General features: G+C 35.5%; 1 protein-coding gene across 1 annotated transcript in view; it reads right to left on the bottom strand.

Annotated features, from left to right (window-relative positions):
- Positions 1-21368, bottom strand: part of Stt3b (STT3 oligosaccharyltransferase complex catalytic subunit B) — a 73793-nt gene that overhangs the window by 18302 nt on the left and 34123 nt on the right. Inside the window, exons 4-7 of the mRNA XM_090351796.1 lie at positions 14113-14178; positions 10167-10266; positions 2403-2501; positions 69-215 (exon numbers count right to left, since the gene is read on the bottom strand). Coding sequence (XP_090207922.1) covers positions 69-215; positions 2403-2501; positions 10167-10266; positions 14113-14178 — 412 coding nt within the window. The remainder of the gene's footprint in view (positions 1-68; positions 216-2402; positions 2502-10166; positions 10267-14112; positions 14179-21368) is intronic.

Raw genomic sequence — 21368 nt, 5'->3', positions numbered from 1 at the left:
AAGAGGAAAAAAAATGCCTGTTTGAAAAATAGGAACAAGACTTACATCACACAGGTGATAGCACCTACCTGTATAAGTCAAATAGATGACACTAAGGAACACAGCACCTGCAGCTAGCGATACACCCAAAAAGAAAAGGGTCTGGAATTCTTGTTTTGTTAATCGGTCTCTTAGATACTGTAAGAAAGCATAAGCTTGCAGCAATGCGAAGACACCTAATTAAAAACAAAAGGCCATATAATCAACAAAGCACTTTACAAGGCCACTTGAAACTTTCCCCTTGAAAGAACTCTAGATGAGATACATCTAGATGAGATACATCTAGATTTCATTTAGATATCTCATCTAGTCAAACTTTTCCTATCAGATCACAGATCCAAAACAAAAAAATCCTATTATATACAATTATGTTTTCAGACTCTCTTTGTATGTACCAGGCTAAAGTCAAATTCTATGAACAAATAAAGCCTACGTAGTAACATATTAATGTTCTTCCCTTTTCTCTTTATTTTAGTGACATGTGTGGTGGAATGGAGTACGCAAATACATTAAAAAAATTCGTTAAGATTTGCTTTGCAGAGGGTAGAAAGAACTTAGATCAGGCAAGTCCTGAGTTTATAGATACCACTTCCCAGACCAAGGGGCTATGATTAGATGTTAGAGATACTGAGTTTGGCCTCAGTTTTCTTTGGTAGGTGAAAGTGATAAAGAGTATAACTTCGATTACACATTTAGTCTAGTTTCTGGGATTTGGGACTAGCTATCCCAAAATAAAAAATGTTAGCATTTTAGAAAACAGCAGAAGCAGAAATTGTCTCTCTCTGTTCTACTCCAAAACAGGGTGTAAAAGAATTCTATAAGATGCCTCAAAGCAGATACTATTATCTTGATTGCAAATGGGACCTCTTGAAACCCCGAGGAAAAAGAATGAAGACACAAAGATACCAAACCTGAAAAAATAGAACTTGTTAAATGTACTAATTTATAATTAGTACTAGAATTTTTCATTGTCTTAGATAATCTATTACATAATTAATATTAGATAATCTTTGTCCAGTTATACTTCTACATCATTATTGGCCACTCTTGTCACAATGTGTCTTACTACAAGTTGTCAGCCGTGAACTTTGTAACAATTACAAAATAGACAGTATCACTAAAACATAATATTTTTTAAACCAAATTTAAAAAAATTAAATTATACGAGTTATTTTCCAAAGTCCACTTTAGGATAAAGAGTAGAACATTTGTACAACTACTTAAAAATTTTAAAGTCTAATCATTAAGCAATGCAACAGTATAGGGCCTGGACTATGGGCCTAGCATGCACAAAGCCCTGGGTTAGATTCCTCAGTACCACATACACAAAAAAGCTAGAAATGGTTCTGTGGCTCAAGTGGTAGAGTGCTAGCCTTGAACAAAAAACAAAACAATCAGAAAATAAAACAAATAAAAAAAAACTCCCAGCTCAAGGACAGTGCCCCCGGTCCCAAGTTTAGGCCCAGGACTGGCAAAAAAGAAAAAAAGAAGAAAAAAACAGAAATGTAATAATGCGTTTAACCTCTACCTACAACAGGTGGCTACATATACAGCATAAGTACATATTATTACTGTGTACTCAAAACTGAACATACATTTCTCTTTATCTCCCATTACTACTTTTAACTTTTTGAGTGGTGAGGGACAACATTTCAAACCCCACTGAGAATGTTACATAATGCCCCTCAGAAGGTTATATGTTGAGTACAGGTTAGGCATCTGAAAATCTGCAACTTCATTTTTTTTTTTTTAGGATAAAGGATTCTCAAGAGATAACATGTATGCAAATACTAGAAAACCTGAATCACTGATAGTCCCAAGCATACCAGATAAGGAATACTGAGCCCGCACGGTATTTATAAGATGTTGTAATAACTAGCCATGGACTTTCTATGGATCACTGACTATAAAAGGAGAATCTCTGACAGGGCTGTGTTTACATTATCCCGCAATTGGGACTAGTATTATTTTGGTGGTGGTTGGGTAAGTTTTTAGGAAAACAAAATCTACAAACAAAAACAATCAAAATAAAGCCAGACATGGTGGCTCATACCTGTAATCCTAGCTACTCAGGAGGCTGAGATCTGAGGATCATGGTTCAAAGACAGTCCAGGCACTAAAGACCATGAGACTCTTATCTCCAATTAACTACCACAAAACCGAAAGTAGCTTCAGGGGGTAGGGTGCTAGCCTTGAGCTGAAGAGCTCAGAGGCAGCAACCAGGCCCAGAGTTCAAACCTCATGACAGACAGAATAAAAGAAAAAAAGAAAAGAAAAATGAAAGTAACAAAAAAATTTAATGCTTTTGTAAGACTGTCCTATGAAAGACATATTCTTTTGAAAGGAAAAAAAGTGTCTCATACCTGCAGCTGCCATATGTTCACTTGTCCTGATTGGCTGGAATCCCACAAAAGGTATCTGCATGGATAATATTAAACCCACAATGTAGAAAGTGCTATATGCTATGAAGACAAAACAGGAGACAAGAGTAGGTTACTACCACCATAAAGCATTCAAAACAAATATATACAAAAACCGGTTTGTTTGTTTTTTTTTTGTCAGTCCTAGAGCATGAACTCAGTACCTGAGCACTGTCCTTGGGCTTGCCTAGCATGCACAAAGACCAGGGTTCGATTCCTTGGTACCACATACATAGGGAAAAAAAAATCTGGAAGTGGTGCTGAGGCTCAAAGTGGTAGAGCTCTAGCCTTAAAGACAGTCCAAGGACAATACTCAGGCCCTGAGCTCAAGCCCAGGACTGCACCCCCAAATGTGCATTTATATATATATATATATATATATATATATATATATATGAAACTGGATTTACTTCAGTAAATGGTGAAATAACCGAATTCTTCAAAATAAATGTAACTTTTTCTGCAAAATAAAAGCATTTGTTTTTCCTCATACTCTATCCTATGGTATCTGGTATTTTTTTTTCCTTTTTTTTAATTAAAGAATTTATTAGCATTGATTTTTACATCATAGTTTAAATGACATGTTTAACAAACAAGTATTAAAGAAGGGAATCTCTATATACAATCACTGGCACTTAAGATTTTAGAACACAATCAAAATTAGGCTGAGGGTTTGTATGTTATAGATACATATCAATCTATGTAATAAAACATTATGTCTATAGAGTCATAAGTTTTTATATCTATGTTGAATTTTTTTTTTTTTTTTTGCCAGTCCTGGGCTTGAGCTCAGGGCCTGAGCACTGTCCTTGGACTTTCTCAAGGCTAGAGCTCTACCACTTGAGCCTCAGCACCACTTCCGGCTTTTTTCTATCTATGTGGTACCGAGGAATCGAACCCGGGTCTTCATGCATGCAAGGCAAGCACTTTAACCACTAGGCCAAACTCCCGGTCCAAGTTTTTATATCTATGTAGTTGTGTTTATATTTCCTGTACCATGTCCACAGCACTGGGTATGCAACTTTTGAGTCCTTGGATCTAATAGCCACATATTGAGGACAGCGCCTTTTGCTCCTTTGGTCTTGATGGTATCTGATATTTAATAATATGTTTATAAAAATTCATATCGTGGGCCGGGAGCATAGCCTAATGACAGAGTGCTCACCTAGCATGCATGAAGCCCTGAGTTCGATTCCTAGGTACCACATCCTCAGTGGAACTGTGGCTTAAAGGGCAGAGCAATAGCCTTGAACAAAAAAAAGTATGCAAGAACAGTGCCCAGACCTTGAGTTCAAGCCCCAGGACAAGAAAAATAAAACAAAACTTGTACCTTAAATCTAATTAATCGAGTATTAGCTTTACATCCAATAGTCAAGATATTTTGAGAACAGAAAATGCTATTATAATGCTATCTTTTAAAAGTTATGCAAGTTAGCAAACCAGAGGCACAAATAGCCATAATGAATCAAGCAGGTGTGATAGTCCACACCTGTAACTCCAGCAACTTGGAAGGTAGGAGAATCATGGTAAGAAGCCAATCATTCATTTAAATGGGGTAAGGATCTTTTCATGTCATGAGCATTGAGAAATAGTAGACAACACTTTGGAAAATGCTTTTCCAAAGCATTATAATATAATGCTTTTGGAAAACCCTAACAATGTACACATTGTAGTTAATATTACCTATAAATTCCTCTTCCTATGAATCCTAATCGAACTAGTTTCCCCATTTATTACAACCTTTTACCCCTCCATGTATTCCTTTCTTTTTTCACACCTGTCAAATAGTATTTTTAAGGATTTTTATTTGCATACCTTAGTAGTACAGAAGCAAATTCACTATACATTTCTATAGATGCCTACAATGTATACTGACTAAATGCACCCTGTCATTCCAAAACAACTTTTTAATATTCTCTAAACCAGAATATTAAAGCATTCTAACATCAAAGTGGTAAGTGCTAAGAAAAAGCACACAGATAATACTGTAAACCATTTATTACATCATGAAAATGTTACCACACTGCCATCCTGTGGAAGCACAGTTACTGGTGTTCATTACCACAGATTATCCTTCTAATGTGCCAGAAAAATTATTTTATTACATTTGCACAAGCATACATACACATTCTATTTAGTTTTAGACAAAGAAAATCTCTGACCTGGAATAAATAGTAATCTAAACAGAGCCTAAATGTGTTTTTGAAGTGCTTTAAATCCAAGGATATAGGATAAGACTGAACAGAGTAGAAATGTGTAATTGCCTTTAAAGGGTTCAAATTAATTGTCAAGACACTAGAAAATCTGATTCACATTCCACTGAAATTTTAAGTATTAGGAAGCTCTTACTGTTCTCCATATTTAAGTACTTCCTCTCTGGGAACACATACAATTTATGTTGACAGTACTCTTGCATAATTTTTACCAACCATTAAATCATATTAGCATTCCTGTATTGCTTTTCTCTATTTTTAATGAAAATAGCCAACAAAATATTCTTTTCTGTCCAATCTGTCTATCACAATAGCATTAGCCAAAAGAAACACAGTGAGGAACAACTTAAGATCCATCCAATTTTGCTGTATCACTAACAAATACAAAGGTTTACAAGAATGTTGAAATTTTGATAAATAAATACACTGACACTTTGTGATCACTTCTGTTTACCTATAATGTTGGTAAATATGTAAGGATAAAGAAGGTATTACATTTACATGGATGAAAAATGAAGTGAAACATACACCCACAAACTGCATATAAACACATTCATTACTTGCAAATAATATATTTGCTCTATAGGATATGAGTGTTTTTTAAAAAGGCATCACAAATATGGAATCTTAAAAGTTTCTTCTTGGAATAATACTCCACAGTATCTTGTAAAAAATTTGGCTATTCTGAATATAATGCAAAAACAAGAGTATGAGCTTCAGCTGGTTGCTGGTAAATCACTAGTGGCTCACCCCTATAACCCCAGCCACTAAGAAGGCTGAGCTCTAAAGACCAAGGTTCGAAACCAGCCCAGGCAGAAAAAGTTCCCACGAGACTCTTATCTCCAATTAACCACTCAAAAACCAGAAGTGGCACTACTGCTCAAAGTGGCAGAGCACAGTAGCCTTGAACTGAAAACTGGAGAGCTCGTACAGTGCCCATACCCTGAGTTCAAGCCCCATAGCAACAATAGCAACAACAAAAAGTATGAGCATCAGAACAATTTTGTTTTTTATAAAACCTAGGACCATAAAGACATTATAAGATAAAATTCAAAGAGGGCTGGGAGTTTGGCCTAGTGGTAGAGTGCTTGCCTAGCATGCACGAAGACTCGGGTTTGACTCCTCAGTACCACATACACAGAAAAAAGCCGGAAGTGGTGCTGAGGCTCAAGTGGTAGAGCTCTAGCCTTGAGAAAGGCCAAGGACAGTGCTTAGGCCCTGAGCGCAGGCACAGGACTGGCAAAATTAATTAATTAATTAATTAAAAGAACCACTAAAATTAAACACTCATGCCACTATTTACCAAAAGAGAACACGAAGTATTTTGTTTGATATGTGGATTTTTGGAAATTATCTTTGTTGAATCTGTAGTTTTTTTCGGTACTCAAAGTTGTTTTAAAATAAATGAAAAACTACTAATTAGTAAGGTTTTCTGTTTGTTTGTTCTTGTTTTGAGGCAGGATCATGCTGTAAAATTCCCAGATCAGGAGTCTAGATTCTCTTGCCTCTGCCTCCCTCCATTAGTAGTATAGATATGCACTCATGGACTTGGACTCAGCTTTTACTTTCCTGTCCCAACTCCTATGCTGTTCCTCCCTCTCCATCATACACTCATAGGTGATTCAATAGGCCTCCTTGAAATGTAACCATATTCAAAAAGCTATGTTAACAACTGATCCTATGGACATTTACAAAAATTACATTCATAAGGAAAATAAAATGAAAATAACTCACTGAAATTCACTGAAATTTAGTTTGGTACATAAATCACAACCACAAATTTGGTTAGAAAAACTGCGTTCTCCATTTACCCACTTTTATTTATTCAAATATTTTTCTTCAGAGAAAGGAAAGTATAGAAAAGATGTTATATGCTAAATTCGAAGGACAACATTATATACAAACACATTATCATGACTCGAGTACTTTTTTAAAGAATTGTTAAAATTAGGACAAAAAATTAAATGCTGATACATTTTAGATGAAGAAAAATACTTGTTCTATAGCTCCACTTTCCATTTTAAACTCTATTAAATCATACTAGGTATCAATTAGAGAAAAGTAACAGCGAGGAACTTTAACACAATTAAGACTACCTGAGATAAATACTAATCTAGTTTTATATGCACATAGCCATAAAGCATTTTAGTCTTTCTTTCCTATGCAAAGAAGAAATATCCTGAAGTGTATTAATTACATAATTTTTTCTAGAGTGATTAGAGAAATCACTCTATAAACCACCAAATATAAGGTGGTTTTTCTCAGCCTTTTATCCAGTTCTCATTTCATCTTGGTGCTGAATGTAAGGAGAGTTAATGCTGCTTTGTGTTTTAAACTTTAATGTAGAAAATACTTTTCCTTCAACTCCTTAACAATGCATTTTTATGACTACCTCTGACATCTCTTTGAATCCTCAGCACGATTTCCAGGCATTTCACAAAAGTGTCACAATCTTCTCTCTGTTGCATTCTTGTTAAATTATTAAGCACCCCAATTATTTAACACAAACAACAAAATTCTTATTTATTCTTTTGTAATCATTTAACTTTAAAAGTTTTTCCTTCCAGATTTCCAAAACAAAAATTGGAGGATTATACTTTACGATTCTTTCTGGACTGTTCATGTTTTCAGAATAAACAAATACCATAGGCTGACATATTTCAACAGTAAAGTTATGTAATTACACAAGAGGCATGTATTGATGGTGGTTTCTTTTAGTACTTGGGCTCTGATTCAGACCTTAACTCCACTAACTAGGTACATGAAATGTAGTAAATTATTATGCTCACTCTTGTATCTTCTCATCTATAAAAAGAACAGTACCAATCTTCTCTTTGCCCAAACAGAAAAGTACTAAAATTAATATGAAAACAAAATATTCAAAATAGTAAGAGTGATCTTAAACAAAAAAAGCAAGGCTGGAATTATCCAATATGAGATTTAAATTATATCCATAGCCATAGTAAGAAAAACATTATATACAGGCCAAGACTGAAATAAACCTTCTTGTGTCACTCTGTATAAAATCAATTCAAAATAAGTTAAAGATTTAAATGTAATTTCACAGTTTCAAATTTCACAACAGGAAAATCACTGCAAAATACAGAAATAGTTAATTATTTTCTGATAGGACTCCAATTATACAGGAAATAAAAACAAGGACTAATAACAGGATTATATTAAAAAGTTTTGCAAATCAAAACTACCAATTACAAATAAGAAGCAAGCAAGAAACAACTTGTAGAACCAGAAAAAATTCATCAATCATTAAACGGATAAATATCTGGAACATACAAAGAGCTCAAGAAATTAGACAGCAAGAAAAAAAGTAACCTATGTAATAAATAGGCAAATGAACCGACCTTGAAGAAGCATACATGGCTAATACATGAAATATTCAAAATCTTGAGCCATATAGTTAAGTGCAAACTAAAACTACCCTGATTTCATCTCATTCCACTAAGAATGGAAATCATTAAGATAGTAAATGTCTGAGGATATGGGCACAGGAAGAAACCCTATATACTACTGATGGGAACATAAACTAGGGTAATAACTATGGAAATCATTATAGAGGTTAATCAAAAGTGTAAATAAATAAATAAGTCTGGGTGCAGATGGCTCCTGCCTGCAACTCTAGCTACTCAGGAAGCTGAGGCTTAAGGATCGTGGTTTAAAGCAAGGCCAGGCGTCAGTGACACTCTTACCTCCAATGAACCACCAGAAAACTGAAGAAACACTGTGGTAGGGCACTAACCTTGAGCAAAAGAGCTCAGGAACAACCAGGCCTAAAGTTCCAGTTCCACAACTGACCAAAAAAAAGGGTGTGTGTGTGTGTGAGAGAGGGGCTACTGACATGGGGAGCATCAGCAGGATGGAAAAGAGGAGGAAATACACACATATTTATGTTATATAATACAATATTTATATATAAAATATATATCTCCCATCAAATATTATTTGTAAATGTAGTAGAGGAAGAAAGGGAGTTAAAGGAAGAAAATAGTGTAGTACACTACACAAAGTATATTTCCTGTATCTATGGGATCATCAAAATAAAATCCTCCTGTTATCTTGATATATACTAATAAAATAGTGAATAAAAAATTTAGAAGATTATAAATATAGTATATAAAAATTGGTGCAAGCTGGATGTTGGTGGCTCATGCCTGTAATCTTAGCTACTCAGGAAGCTGAGATCTGAGGATCAAGGTTCAAAGCCAGCCCGGGCAAAAAAGGACATGAGACTCTTATCTCCAATTAACCTCTAGAAAATGAACTCAAGCTGGGTGCTGTCCCTGAGCTCTCAGGCTCAAGGCTACCACCCTACCCTTGAGGCAAGCCTGATGACCCACACACACAAAAAAGTTGGTGCGTATTATAATCTCTGTGCCAGACTGTTATAAACTACAGTGAAATGTCATTAATATACTATTATTTTTATTTCTACTGTGATATAATTTATATACTGAAAAAATTCATCTTCTAAAAACCTAACAAGAAGTAACTTAGAAGTGTATGCAGAGTACTTTGATCATAGCAACTATTCAATTCCTGAGTATTTTCTCACCCCCAAAAGAAATCCATTAATATCACTCTCCCCTGGCTACCACTAATCTACTTTGCTATATCTATTGAATTTACTTGTAGCCTTTTATATGTGGCTTCCCCCTGCCCCCAGGTACAATGCTTGTATAAATCACATTTTATTTATCTACTATTATTTTTATTATCTATTATTTTATTTATCTATTACTTAATAGACAAATTGTCTTTACTTCTGGACTACTATTAATAATAAATGCTGCTATGAACATTCATGAAGTTTTATTCATGTCCAAGTTTTATGAGATACATATTTTCTAACAGTGGAACTGGGTTAATTTTTGAGGAACTATTTGGCCATTTTTATTATTTTACCACATTACTATAATTGTATTATTTTCCCAAGACATTGGTTTCAAATTCAGTTGCTCTTTAATTCCTTCAATCTTACAAAGTTCTTTTTCTCATAAGACTTCATCTCTCAATAAACATTTTAGTAAAAGATTTTTTTAAGCCAATAATAAAAACACATACATTTTAGAGAAAACAGAAACTCAAGTCTGTTGGTATATAATACAAAAGGGACTCAAATAAACTAAACTATTTAAGAAAAAATAAGTAATTTATTTAAAAGATATCAGCCTCTTAAAGCAAGTGCACTAAATTCGAGTAAGTATGCTAGGAAAAAATGTAATTCTGATGACGAAATGTCTACTCCTACAAATTACAAAATAATTTTTTGAAATTATCAAATTAATACAAATCAAAACCCATCTAGTTAAAGTTGGCATTAAAGCACTTGTGTAAACACGCTTGACCTTCCTATCAAAACACAAAGCAAAGTGAACATACACTTAGTTTAAATTTTTATAGATAATACTGACCAAACCCAAACCCATTCAAAGAATTTGAGTCTTATTATACAAATTTCTAAAATTAAATCACTTACCTATGTAGACTCGTTTGCTGTATCTCTGCATCAACAGTAGCACAAATACATGCAGAGGAATAAGGTTGATGATAAACACATAACCACCCCAGGCAGAAACCTATAAGAAAAGAATGCTAAGATAAATTATTTATATTTTTCCCTTTTAAAAACAGGAACATTTCTTCCTCCCTCCCCCATTCTGTCAAGCCATAGGGCTTGAACTCAGTGCCAGTGCTCTGTCCCTGAGCTCTTTTTGCTCAAGGCTAATATACTCCCGCTTTGAGTCACAGCTCCATTTCCAATTTTCTGGTGATTAATTGGAGATAAGTCTTATAGACTTTCTTGCCCTGTGGCTGGCTTTGAACTGTAAAACTCAGGTATTAGTCTCCAGAGTAGGATTACAGGTGTGAGCCTCTCTCCCTTTCCCTCCCACCCCCTCTCTCTCTTTTTGTGCCAGTACTTGGGTTTAAAACTCAGGGCCTCAAGCTCTTGCTCTAAGGCTTGTACTACCACTTGAATCACAGTTCCTTTTGCCTTTTTGCTGGTTATTTAGAGGTAAAAGCCTCACGGAATTCCCTGCCTACATTGGCTGTAATGGCTAGCCTCAGATTTCAGCCTCATGGGTAACAGGAATAGAAATGTGAGGCACCAACACCTGGCTAACAGGTACATTTTTATGTCTTCTAAACATACTCTGACCAAGCACAAAACCTTAGGAATTTTAGCAATTGAGATACTGAGATATGGATTTATATAACTTACGGGTAAAGTCATCAAGCCATATTTTTATGAATAATTAAAATAACACAATCTCATAAATCAAATAGACCTTTCCAAATTCACTGCTGAAATGATCGAATCAAATCACATTTGTGAACTGGCAGTACACAGATTTTCATGAAGACAAGGAATTTTTACAGTTGAAAATATAAGCTGTTCCAGGGTACAGAAGAACCTGACGCTCATATCCAATTATCCCTTAGAAAACAGGAAGGGGGCGGTGGCTCAAGGACAGGGCGGTAGCCTTGAGCTGAAGAGCACAAGGACAGGGCCCAGGCTGACTGACTAAATAAATAAATAAATAAATAAATAAATAAATAAATAGCTGTTTACCTCATCTGCTTCTAATGATATAAATGTATATATCATCATATATATTATAGCATCATACACACACACACACACACACACACACACACACACACACACACAATATGCAAGAAAGTTCACAGAAAACAAGAATAACAACTAAAAGGAATAATCAGGTGCTCTGTATTTTGAGATTGCTAAAAGTGCTAATTGGATACAGTCTTTCCCCTACAGATGGAATACAAAGGAAGATCTAGGGGCTCAGAGTTTGGCCTAGTGGTAAAGTGCTTGCTTAGCATGCATGAAGACCAGGGTTCGGTTCCTCAGTCCACATACACAGAAAGTCAGAAATGGTGCTGTAGCTCAAGTGGCAGAGCACTAGATTTGAGGAAAAACCCAAGGACTTCAAGCCCCAGGACCAGCAAAAAATAAATAAATAAAATAATCTCATTTTAATGTTTGACTATATTATTTCATCAAAACAAGATACTGTGCTCTAAATTAATATTCTAAAAAAAGAACATTCATTTTCAACTAAAAATAGTATTATTTCAGGAGATGGCAATAAGCTCTTGTCAAGATTAAAGTTCTTAAGATTATGCTCAAATAATTAAAACCCTGAAAAAAACTGGTATCAATAGTCACCTTAAGAGGACATGTTAAATATTGCTATATTCAAGATGATTTATATTTTTCACTTTTTTATAACAAGTACATGTGATGACAATCTAAACATAAAATACTAGTGTTATATCCCAACAATGTGGTCCTTATCTAAAATAGAACACCTTGGAAAAAAACCTGATTATCAGTTTATAATGTATATAAAAAATATTTTATTACTTTAGTCACATGCTATTTTTACCCAAAAAAATCTCCCGATTAAATCCCGATTAAACACTATTACTAACTGAAATACATCTGCTTGTGTACCAAATTTAATTCTAAACTTGAAGAATACATTTATTATTTAGTAAGTACAACTGCGTAAGAACTTCATGCTTTCTCCACTTCAGAAGACCTATAAATTGGATCCACATATTTTAGAAAGAAGTAGCATCAGAATTTTGAAAATGAAATTTAAAAAAATCAAAATACTTCCTCATCTATGTCTTCCATACATAAATATAAAAAAGCAATTTCAACATGAATTTAATGTCTTGGAAAGTACTGTCATATTTTATGAATGATCTTTTACTACAGAATTTCCTTTATTTTCTGGCTCATACAAATTCATCTTTTTGTTGTTATTACATTACCAGTCCTTGGGCCTTCTCAAGGCTAGCGCTCTACCACTTGAGCCACAGTACTACTTCCAGGTGTTTTTCTGTGTATGTGGTGCCAACGACTTCATGCATGCTAGGAAAGCACTCTAGCATTAGGACATACTTCCGGCCCACAAATTCATCTTTATTTTCCACTATTTACTTTTTTTCTGTGTATGTGGTACCAGGGAACTGAACCTAGAGTTTTATGCATGCTAACCAAGCACTCTGTCACTAGGCCATGCTCCCAGACCATCACTATTTACTTTTTTTTTTTTTACCAGTCCTGGGGCTTGAACTCAGGGCCTGAGCACTGTCCTTGGGCTTTTTTTTTTCTTCTCAAGGCTAAAGCTCTATCACTTGAGCCACAGCACTACTTTTTCCTATGTATGTGGTACCAAGGAATCAAACCCGGGTCTTTGTGCAAGTTAGGTAAGCACTCTTACCAGTAGGCCAAATTCCCAGCCCCTCCACTATTTACTTTTGAAATAAAAAGGCATTACATTAGGTCAAAATAAATTCCTTAGTATTCTCTGTTCACTATCAGTTAATGTTTCTTAGGGGAACAGAGTCTACTATGAGGTTTAAATTCAGAGGGTCTACATCCTTTTCTTTCAATTTATTTTCCTGACAGTGTCTTTCACTTTTGCTCAGGATGAACTTGAACCATGATCTTTCATCTCCTGAAAATCCAGGATTACAGATATATACTGCATCCAGCTCAGGGAGTTAATCTTTACTTGTTCACCATGTTTCTTAGTGCTCGTATTTCTCTGCTTTAGGTCAATTTACTAAAGTAAGTGGGTACAGACTGACTGTTTTAAACTTAAGATTATCTTACCTTTAAGCAACTATTAGTTTCAATATAGAAAAAAAATTTTAGTACAATATTTAAAATTATTTGTGTTGGATAATTATTTCATCTAAACAGTTCCATGTTCAATTATTTGATAGGGAATATTTCTTGTTGCCTTGTAATTTGTGATCTAAATTAGAAAACATTTCACTTGTCAATGCAATTAAAAATTAAAGCTAGGAACAATTTAAAATTAAAACATTACCAAGTTGGAATCTTAAAAAAGTTACACACTTGAAAAAATATTTGAAGAAATATTTTTTTCACTTTTTGGTTTTTGTGTTAGTCCTGGGGATTGAACTCGTGGCCTGGGTGCTGTCCCTGAGCTCTTCAGCACAAGGCCTCTGCTCTATTACACTGAGCCACAGTGCCACTTCCAGTTTTCTGGTAGTTAATTGGAGATAGGAGTTTCAGGGTTTTATTTCCATGCCCAGGCTGGCTTTGAACCACAATCCTCAGATCTCAGCCTCCTGACTAGCTAGGGTTACAGGCGGGAGCCAGTAGAGTCACTGGCATCCAGCTTTTGTGTCACTTCCTATAAGTAATATATTTAAGGGAACAAAGTATATCCCCAAAACTAAGTCTACACTGGATCTCAGAATAAGGACAAGAGAATCTTAGTAATGAAACATGTCAACCAAAATCCAAGTACTAAAGACCTCCAGAAACAGAAAACTAGTACTAATAATAAGAATGGTTCTAACTGTCCAAAAGAACTCTTAGAGCTCACCTAGTTTCAAATATGAAATCTTACCATATAGAAATATGACAAGCAGCAGCACATTGTCCAAAAAACAGATCCAGTTTTCACAGATTTTACCTAGAAAACAAATAAGCATATCTTATAATGAAAGTTTATAAAGGTCCTGTATATAATAAAGAGAAAGAGAATTACATCTAGCATACTGTCTCTTGTCAATTTTCATAGTTATGTAGGGCTGAGGATATAGCCTAGTGGTGGAGTGCTTGTCCAGGATGCCTGAGACCTTCAATCACAGTACCACAGGAAACAATAGCAACAACAAAAAAACGCTCCTGTACTCAACATAAATTACAAAAATACAAATATAAAAATATCATCTGGATTGATGAACTGATGACAACACAATGATATATATATATATATATATAATAGCAGAAGAGAAAAAAGCAATGGAGTTGCTTTAGAGCAAAATTAGTACATGTTAGTAGTAGTAGTATTAATCTGAAAAAGACTAGAATTAGTTGAAGATAAACACAATTCTCTACATCAGCCACTATAAATAACAAGCTAAAAATTAGAGCAACTAATATGTAAGATCCAACCATATAGTCTATAAAACCTCCTAATTAAGAAATAAAAAGTTTCATTTAAAGAATGGAAAAGTAGCCAGGCATGGTGGCTCACACTGCAATCCCACCTACTCAGGAGGCTGAGATCTGAGGATCAAGGTCCAAAAGCCAGCCTGGGTACAAAACGACCTGAGACTCCTATCTCTAATTAACCTTCAGAAAACTGAGAAGCAGGCTTGGCTAAAGGAAAGGGCAGTAGCTTTGAGCTGAAGAGCTCAGAGACAGCACCCAGGCTGAGTTCAAGCCCCATGACCCACCAAAAAAAAATAAATAAAAATAAGACACATGACAAATCATATGACAATTTCAAATTATGACACTCAAGAGAATTTTTGGGGGGTGGGGGACCACCCCTGGGCTTGGGCTCAGAGCCTGAGCTTTGGGCCTGAGCTTTGTCCTTAGGTTTTCTCAAGGCTAGAGCTCTCAATACCACTTGGGACACAGTACCACTTCTGGCATTTTTTTCTATGTATGTGGTACTGAGGAATCGAACCCCAGTCTTCGTACATGCTAGGCAAGCACTCTATCACTAGGCCAAACTCCCGGTCCACTCAAGAGATTTTTAACAAAAGAATGTTTCTAGAGATGAAGAGGACTATTTCACTGAATAAAAAGATCAACATAGTAGGAAACAAAACATTTTTAATCTAGCCACTTAATACAGATCCTTGAAAAAAAGGAAAGTAGAAGAAGGTAACTACTGAGAAGTAGACAAAAATATTTATATTTATGGTTAGCGATTTCAACATCATAATCTCAGAAATAAAAAGAAAAACAAGGGCTGGGAGTTTGGCCTAGTGGTTAAAGTGCTTGCCTAGCATGAACGAAGACCCAGGTTCAATTCTTTGGTACCACATACATAAAAAAAAAAAAAAAAAGCCGGAAATGGTGCTGAGGCTCAAGTGGTAGAGCTCTAGCCTTGAGAAAGTCCAAGGACAGTGCTCAGGCCTTGAGCTCAAGCCCAGGACTGGCAAAAAAAAAGAAAAACAAGCATTATATACTGAAGACAGACAATAGTATCATCCAACTTGACTTGAGGATTAATTTAGAATATTCAACCTCTGAATAGCAAAATACACATTCTTTATAAGAACACTTGGATCATTCTCTATGATAGATTAAAAGAAAACCAGACTCCTGTTTAGCAATCTTTCTCTGAACATTTCAAAACTGTAACGGTTAGGGTTGTATCTTTCACAATCACTCAGTTCTGCCTGCAGTGAAAAGCAAGAATCAATGCAATAAAGAAGGGGGGGAAAAATCAATCAAGTCCAAAGTTAGATAAATGTTAGCTACGCTAATCCAGAAGAGAGAAGACAGGAATAAGAGACACCATTATTAGGTAAGACACACTACTATATATACTACAGAAATTAAAATGATCAAAAGTTGTTGCAAATAACTTGTGCCAACAAACTAAGATGTGAGTTTATATTCAAAAGATATATAAACATTTTTAAATGTATGTATTTCTTCACTTAGAAATGTATTACGAGCTGGGTACCAGCTGTTCACATCTGTAATACTAGCTTCTCAGAGACTGTAATCTGAGGATTATGATTCCAAACCAGCCCAGCCTGTGAAGCTGTTATCTCCAATTAACCATCCAAGTGGAGCTTTGGTTCAGTAGTAGAGTACTATATAGCCTTGTGTAAAAAAGAGACAGTGCGGGCCTGGAGTTTAGCCTAGCGGTAGAGTGCTTGCCTAGCATGCACGAGGACCCAGGTTCAATTCCTTGGTACCACATACATAGAAAAAAGCCAGAAATGGTGCTGAGGCTCAAGTAGTAGAGCTCTAGCCTTGAGAAAGTCCAAGGACAGTGCTCAGGCCCTGAGTTCATGGCCCAGGACTGGCAAAAAAAAAAAAAAAAGAGAGAGAGTGCTGCAGCTCTGAGTTCAAGTCCCTAGGTTGGCAAAATTAATAATAAAAAAAAAAGACAAGTATTATGAAACTACAGTAATGAAGACTAATATTAAGTAAAGGCAGGAAATGTAATTACTAAGATAAATAGAAAAGAACAGAATCCAGAAATAAATCCACAATTATGGTTCCTGAGATCATGAGGACATTAAAAACAAGGTCCTCTTTCCTCACTCTGATTAACACTGCACTGGAGTTTTAGTGAATATACTAAACCAAAGGAAACAACAGGCCTACAGATGGGCAAGGAAGAAATAAACCTAACAATGGGTAAGGAAGAAATAAACTTAACAGATGACATGATTATCCATTTAGAGAATCTTCTCCCCCCAAAAAAGAACTACTCTAACTATTAAATGAATATAGGCAACACTACCAAAAACAAATTTTGCTGTTACATATGCCAGCAATGGCCTGGAATTTAGTATTAAAAAAAAAATCACAGCATCAATTAGCATAGACACACAGAAAATTCAATTTTTATGAAAGAAATCACAGACCTTGTAAAGAGGCTGGATACATATTAAAGATCCCAGTTACTGAAGAGGGAAAGGTTAGAAGGACTGCAATTTAAAGCCAGTCTAAGCATAAAGTTACTGACTGGGACACCAACTCACCAATAAAAATGGGCATGAGGGATCATTTCTATAAATCCAGCCTAAGTAAGGGGATCCTATTTCAAGCCTATATGAGAACTCATCTAATAAACATAGCAAAAGGGCTAGGAGAATGGGTCAAAGTAGTGATGGCCTTGATTTTAAACCCAGTACCATGGGGGATTAGGGGGAGGGACATGGAAGGGTTATGTGTTAATGACAGAAATTAACAACTGTCTGCAATATTATTTGTTTTAAAAAATTCAAAAATTAACTTAAAAGAACCAGAATAGCCAACAACATTAAAAATGAAAAACTCACAGAACTGATACAACAGGACTTTAAGACTTCTAAACTATAGAAAGAGACAGTATCATACTGTGAATGAACACCACCACCACCAAAATCAACAGAACAGTAAAATGCTTGAGAAATGGAGACAAGGCTCAGTGATGGAGTATCTGTCTAGCAGACACATGAGGCCATAAGTTCAGACCCCAGTAACCCACAGATACACTGACAGACAGGACACACACATACACAAAATCTTAAAAATAGAACCACAGAAATATAAACAACCTATTGACAAAGGACAAAGGAAATTCTGCAAATATGTACCCCCTTACTATTGTTGCTTAGCTACTGTTATTACTCTTATTTTAGCATAAGTGAAATAGGCCCAGAGTAGGATTTCAAACTCTCTGTAATATAGCTAGAAATCACAGTAAGCCAAATCATGGGCAGTCTGGCTGCAGAGTTACTCTCAAATCAGCTGATGCTAAAAATCAACATCAGCATCTCCAGATGAATATTAGCTCCATAGAAAATAAATCTAAGTAAAAAATATGCACTTGGTCCATAACACTTTTTTGGGGGTAATTTGTGGGGCTTCAACTCAAGGCCTGGGCGCTGTTCCTGGGTCTCTGTGCTCAAGGCTAATGCTCTACCATTTGAGCCACAGTTCCCCTTTCAGTTTTTGAGTGGTTAATTGGAGATAAGAGTCTCATGGGAATTTTTCTGCCTGGCAGGCTTCAAATCACGATCCTCAGATATCAGGCTCCTGAGTAGCTAGGATTACAGTTACAGGGGTGAGTCACTGGTGTCTGGCTTATAACACCTTTAATATAGCAGTTGTGCAAAACACTGATGCTATGACCATAGTAGAAAATATATACATACATACAAAAACACTTCAGAAATTATAAAATGTTTTCACCTTTAAGAGCTGGTGGACTGGTTCAAATGACAGCACCAGCCTAGCAAGTATGAAGTTATGAGGTCGAAAACACACTACTATCAAAATTTAAAAAATGGTTCTTCTTTACAATCACATTTGGGCTATAAACCATTTTACACAAGTATTTAGAACTGTTTATTTCACTTTCAATGGGCAATAATTAAACTTCAAATAATTGTTTTAATAACCAAAAACATTTCATATTTTTACCTAGGAGAAAGCTGAATGGGATTCACAAGGTAAAAACAACTTGCCAAGAGTGGAAAAAGTAACTTTTAAGTAAGACCTCAAACACAATTCTTGTAATGTTTCAAATTAGAAGAATCGTGTTTGAGGTCTTACTTAAAAGTTAAGCCTAGTTCCCCCCCACCCCCTTCCAGTCCTGGGCTTGAGCTCAGGGCCTGAGTACTGTCCTTGGACTTTCTCAAGGCTAGAACTCTACCACTTGAGCCTCAGCACCACTTCCGGCTTTTTTTCTGTGTATGTGGTACCGAAGAACCGAACCCTGGTCTTCATGCATGCTAGGCAAGCACTCTACCACTAGGCCAAACTCCCAGCCCCAAGCCTAATTTATACATTTTTAATATCTTGCTTTTGAAAACTTGCATAAAGGAAACCAGTAGCTTTTCTATACATGAAAACAGAGAAATCAGGAAAACAATTTCATTCATTATAGCAAGCAACAACAAACCCTAAGAAACAAATCTAATCAAGAAAGTAGACCTCTGTAATAAAAACTATGAAAAACTGAAAAAAGATTCTAGAAGATGGAAAGACCTTCTATGTCCATAGACTATCAGAATTAATACTGATGAAGTGACTATTATCAAAATAGGAAATGGCTATTATCAAAACTACAGATTCAATGCAATCCCCATCAATGACATTATTCACAGAAATAGAAAAAGCAACCCTAAAAAAATTTTAATTGCATTTTATTGCCAGGATAATGTATAGAGAGGTTACAGTTACATTCATCAGGTAGTGGGTGCATTACTTCTCAGACCTTGATACCCCTTCTCATGTTTTTGTCCCCATTTTCTTCCTCCCCTCCCAATCAGCTTGTTTCTCCCCTTCCCTTCCCTATTTCCAATAAAATATGCGTATGTACGTTATACCAGCTAACAAAGTCAGATACAGTAACCACGTGAGATTAACTGTAAGTGTTGGGAAAAAAAAAGAAAGAACTTCACATGGTACATTAAGAACAATTGTAAAAATAAACCTCTTTGTTTCCATAATCTAGAGTTCATTTCGTTAAGCTCATTCTGTATGACTATATGTACATAGCTTTTGAGATATTGTGATCCTCTGCTAGGAGAATCCTAGATGTGTAATAATACAAATAAGGAACACCATGGGTCTGGCTTACTTCATTTAATATGATTTTTTCCAAGTCTTTCCATTTCCTTACCATGTCGTTTTTTTTTTCTGATGGCAGCATACAATTCCATTGTATATAAGTACCACATCTTCCTGATCTATCTATCTAGTCAGGGGGGGCAGGCATCTGGGTTGGTTCCATATCTTAGCTATAGTAAATAATGTTGCAGTGAACATCATTGTGCTAGTAGCTTTAGTATGCCCTTGTTTTTGGACATTTGGGTAAATGCCAAGGAGTTGAAATGCTGGGTCATAGGGGAGCTCTGTGCTTAGTCGTTTGAGGAATCACCATACTGCTTTCCAGAGTAGTTGAATTGAGTTTACACTCCCACCAACAGTGTAGTAGTGATCCCTCCTGGCCACATACATCCCTGCCAGCATCTGTTGTTACTAGATTTCTTGATAATGGACATTCTAACTGGAATGAGGTGAAATCTCAAAAAGTTGTTTTGATTTGTATTTCTTGTATGGCCAGGGTTGTCAAGCATTTCTTTATGTGTCTACAGACCATTTTTATTTCCTCTTCAGAAAATCTCTTAAGTCTTTAGCCTACCTTTTAACGGGGTGGTTGTTTCTTTGAATATTTGTTTTTGAGAGATTAAATTTTTTGAGCTGTAGGTATATTCTAGATATGAGGCCTTTGTCTGTTGTATAGCTAGTGAAGATCTCTCATTCTGTGGGCTTTCTATTTAACTTGGTATCTTTGTCCTTTGCCATACAGAAGCTCTGCAGTTTAATGCATTCCCAGTTATCCAAACTTTCTTTAACTTGTGTTTCTGGACCATCACTAAGAAAGCTTTGACCTGTGCCAATGAGTCCTAGTGTTATCTCCTATTCCTCCTGTTAAGTTTTGAGAGTATCTGCTTTCACCTCACTGTCTTGATCCACTTTGAATTAATTCTGGTACAGGGTGACATATAAGGAGGATCTAGCTTTAGTTTTCTACAGGTGCTTAAGAAATTCTGCCAGCGTCATTTGTTAAAGAGACTGACTTTCTTCCATTTTACTTTTTTGGCTCCTTTATCAAAGATAAAGCCATAGGTTTGTGGGTCGATTTCTGGGTCTAGGTACTGGCACACGAATAGGTCTGAGGACCAATGCAACCCTAAAATTTATATGCAAGTATAAAAGACTACAAATAGCCAAAGCAACCCTGAACTATGACAGATCTCAATATCTTATTTCCAATTATATTAGAGATATAGTAACATTGTGCTACCATCACAATGAAGATCAATGAAACAGAGAAGATCTGGAACCAATCACACACAAACAGTAATTCCTGACACAGGTATCATGGAGAAAAAAGTCTCTTTAACAAGTGATCCTAGGAAAAATAGATAGGTACATGTACAAGACTGAAACTAGATTCCTATCCCTAACTCAATACAAAAGTCAATTCAAAATAGAACCAAGACTTGAAACCCTGAAACTACTATATCCACATACAGGGAAAACATAAAATATAGTGATTTTGTGCAAAAGAAAGAATTACCAAAATAGAAAGACAGCCTACAGAATATTAAAAAATCTTTGCCAGCT

The sequence above is a fragment of the Megascapheus bottae genome, chromosome 18 (assembly GCF_031878675.1).
Source record: "Megascapheus bottae isolate mThoBot1 chromosome 18, mThoBot2.hap1, whole genome shotgun sequence".
NCBI lineage: Eukaryota > Metazoa > Chordata > Mammalia > Rodentia > Geomyidae > Megascapheus > Megascapheus bottae.
The sequence above is the reverse complement of the archived record's forward strand: the minus strand, read 5'-3'. Positions and strand labels throughout refer to the sequence as shown.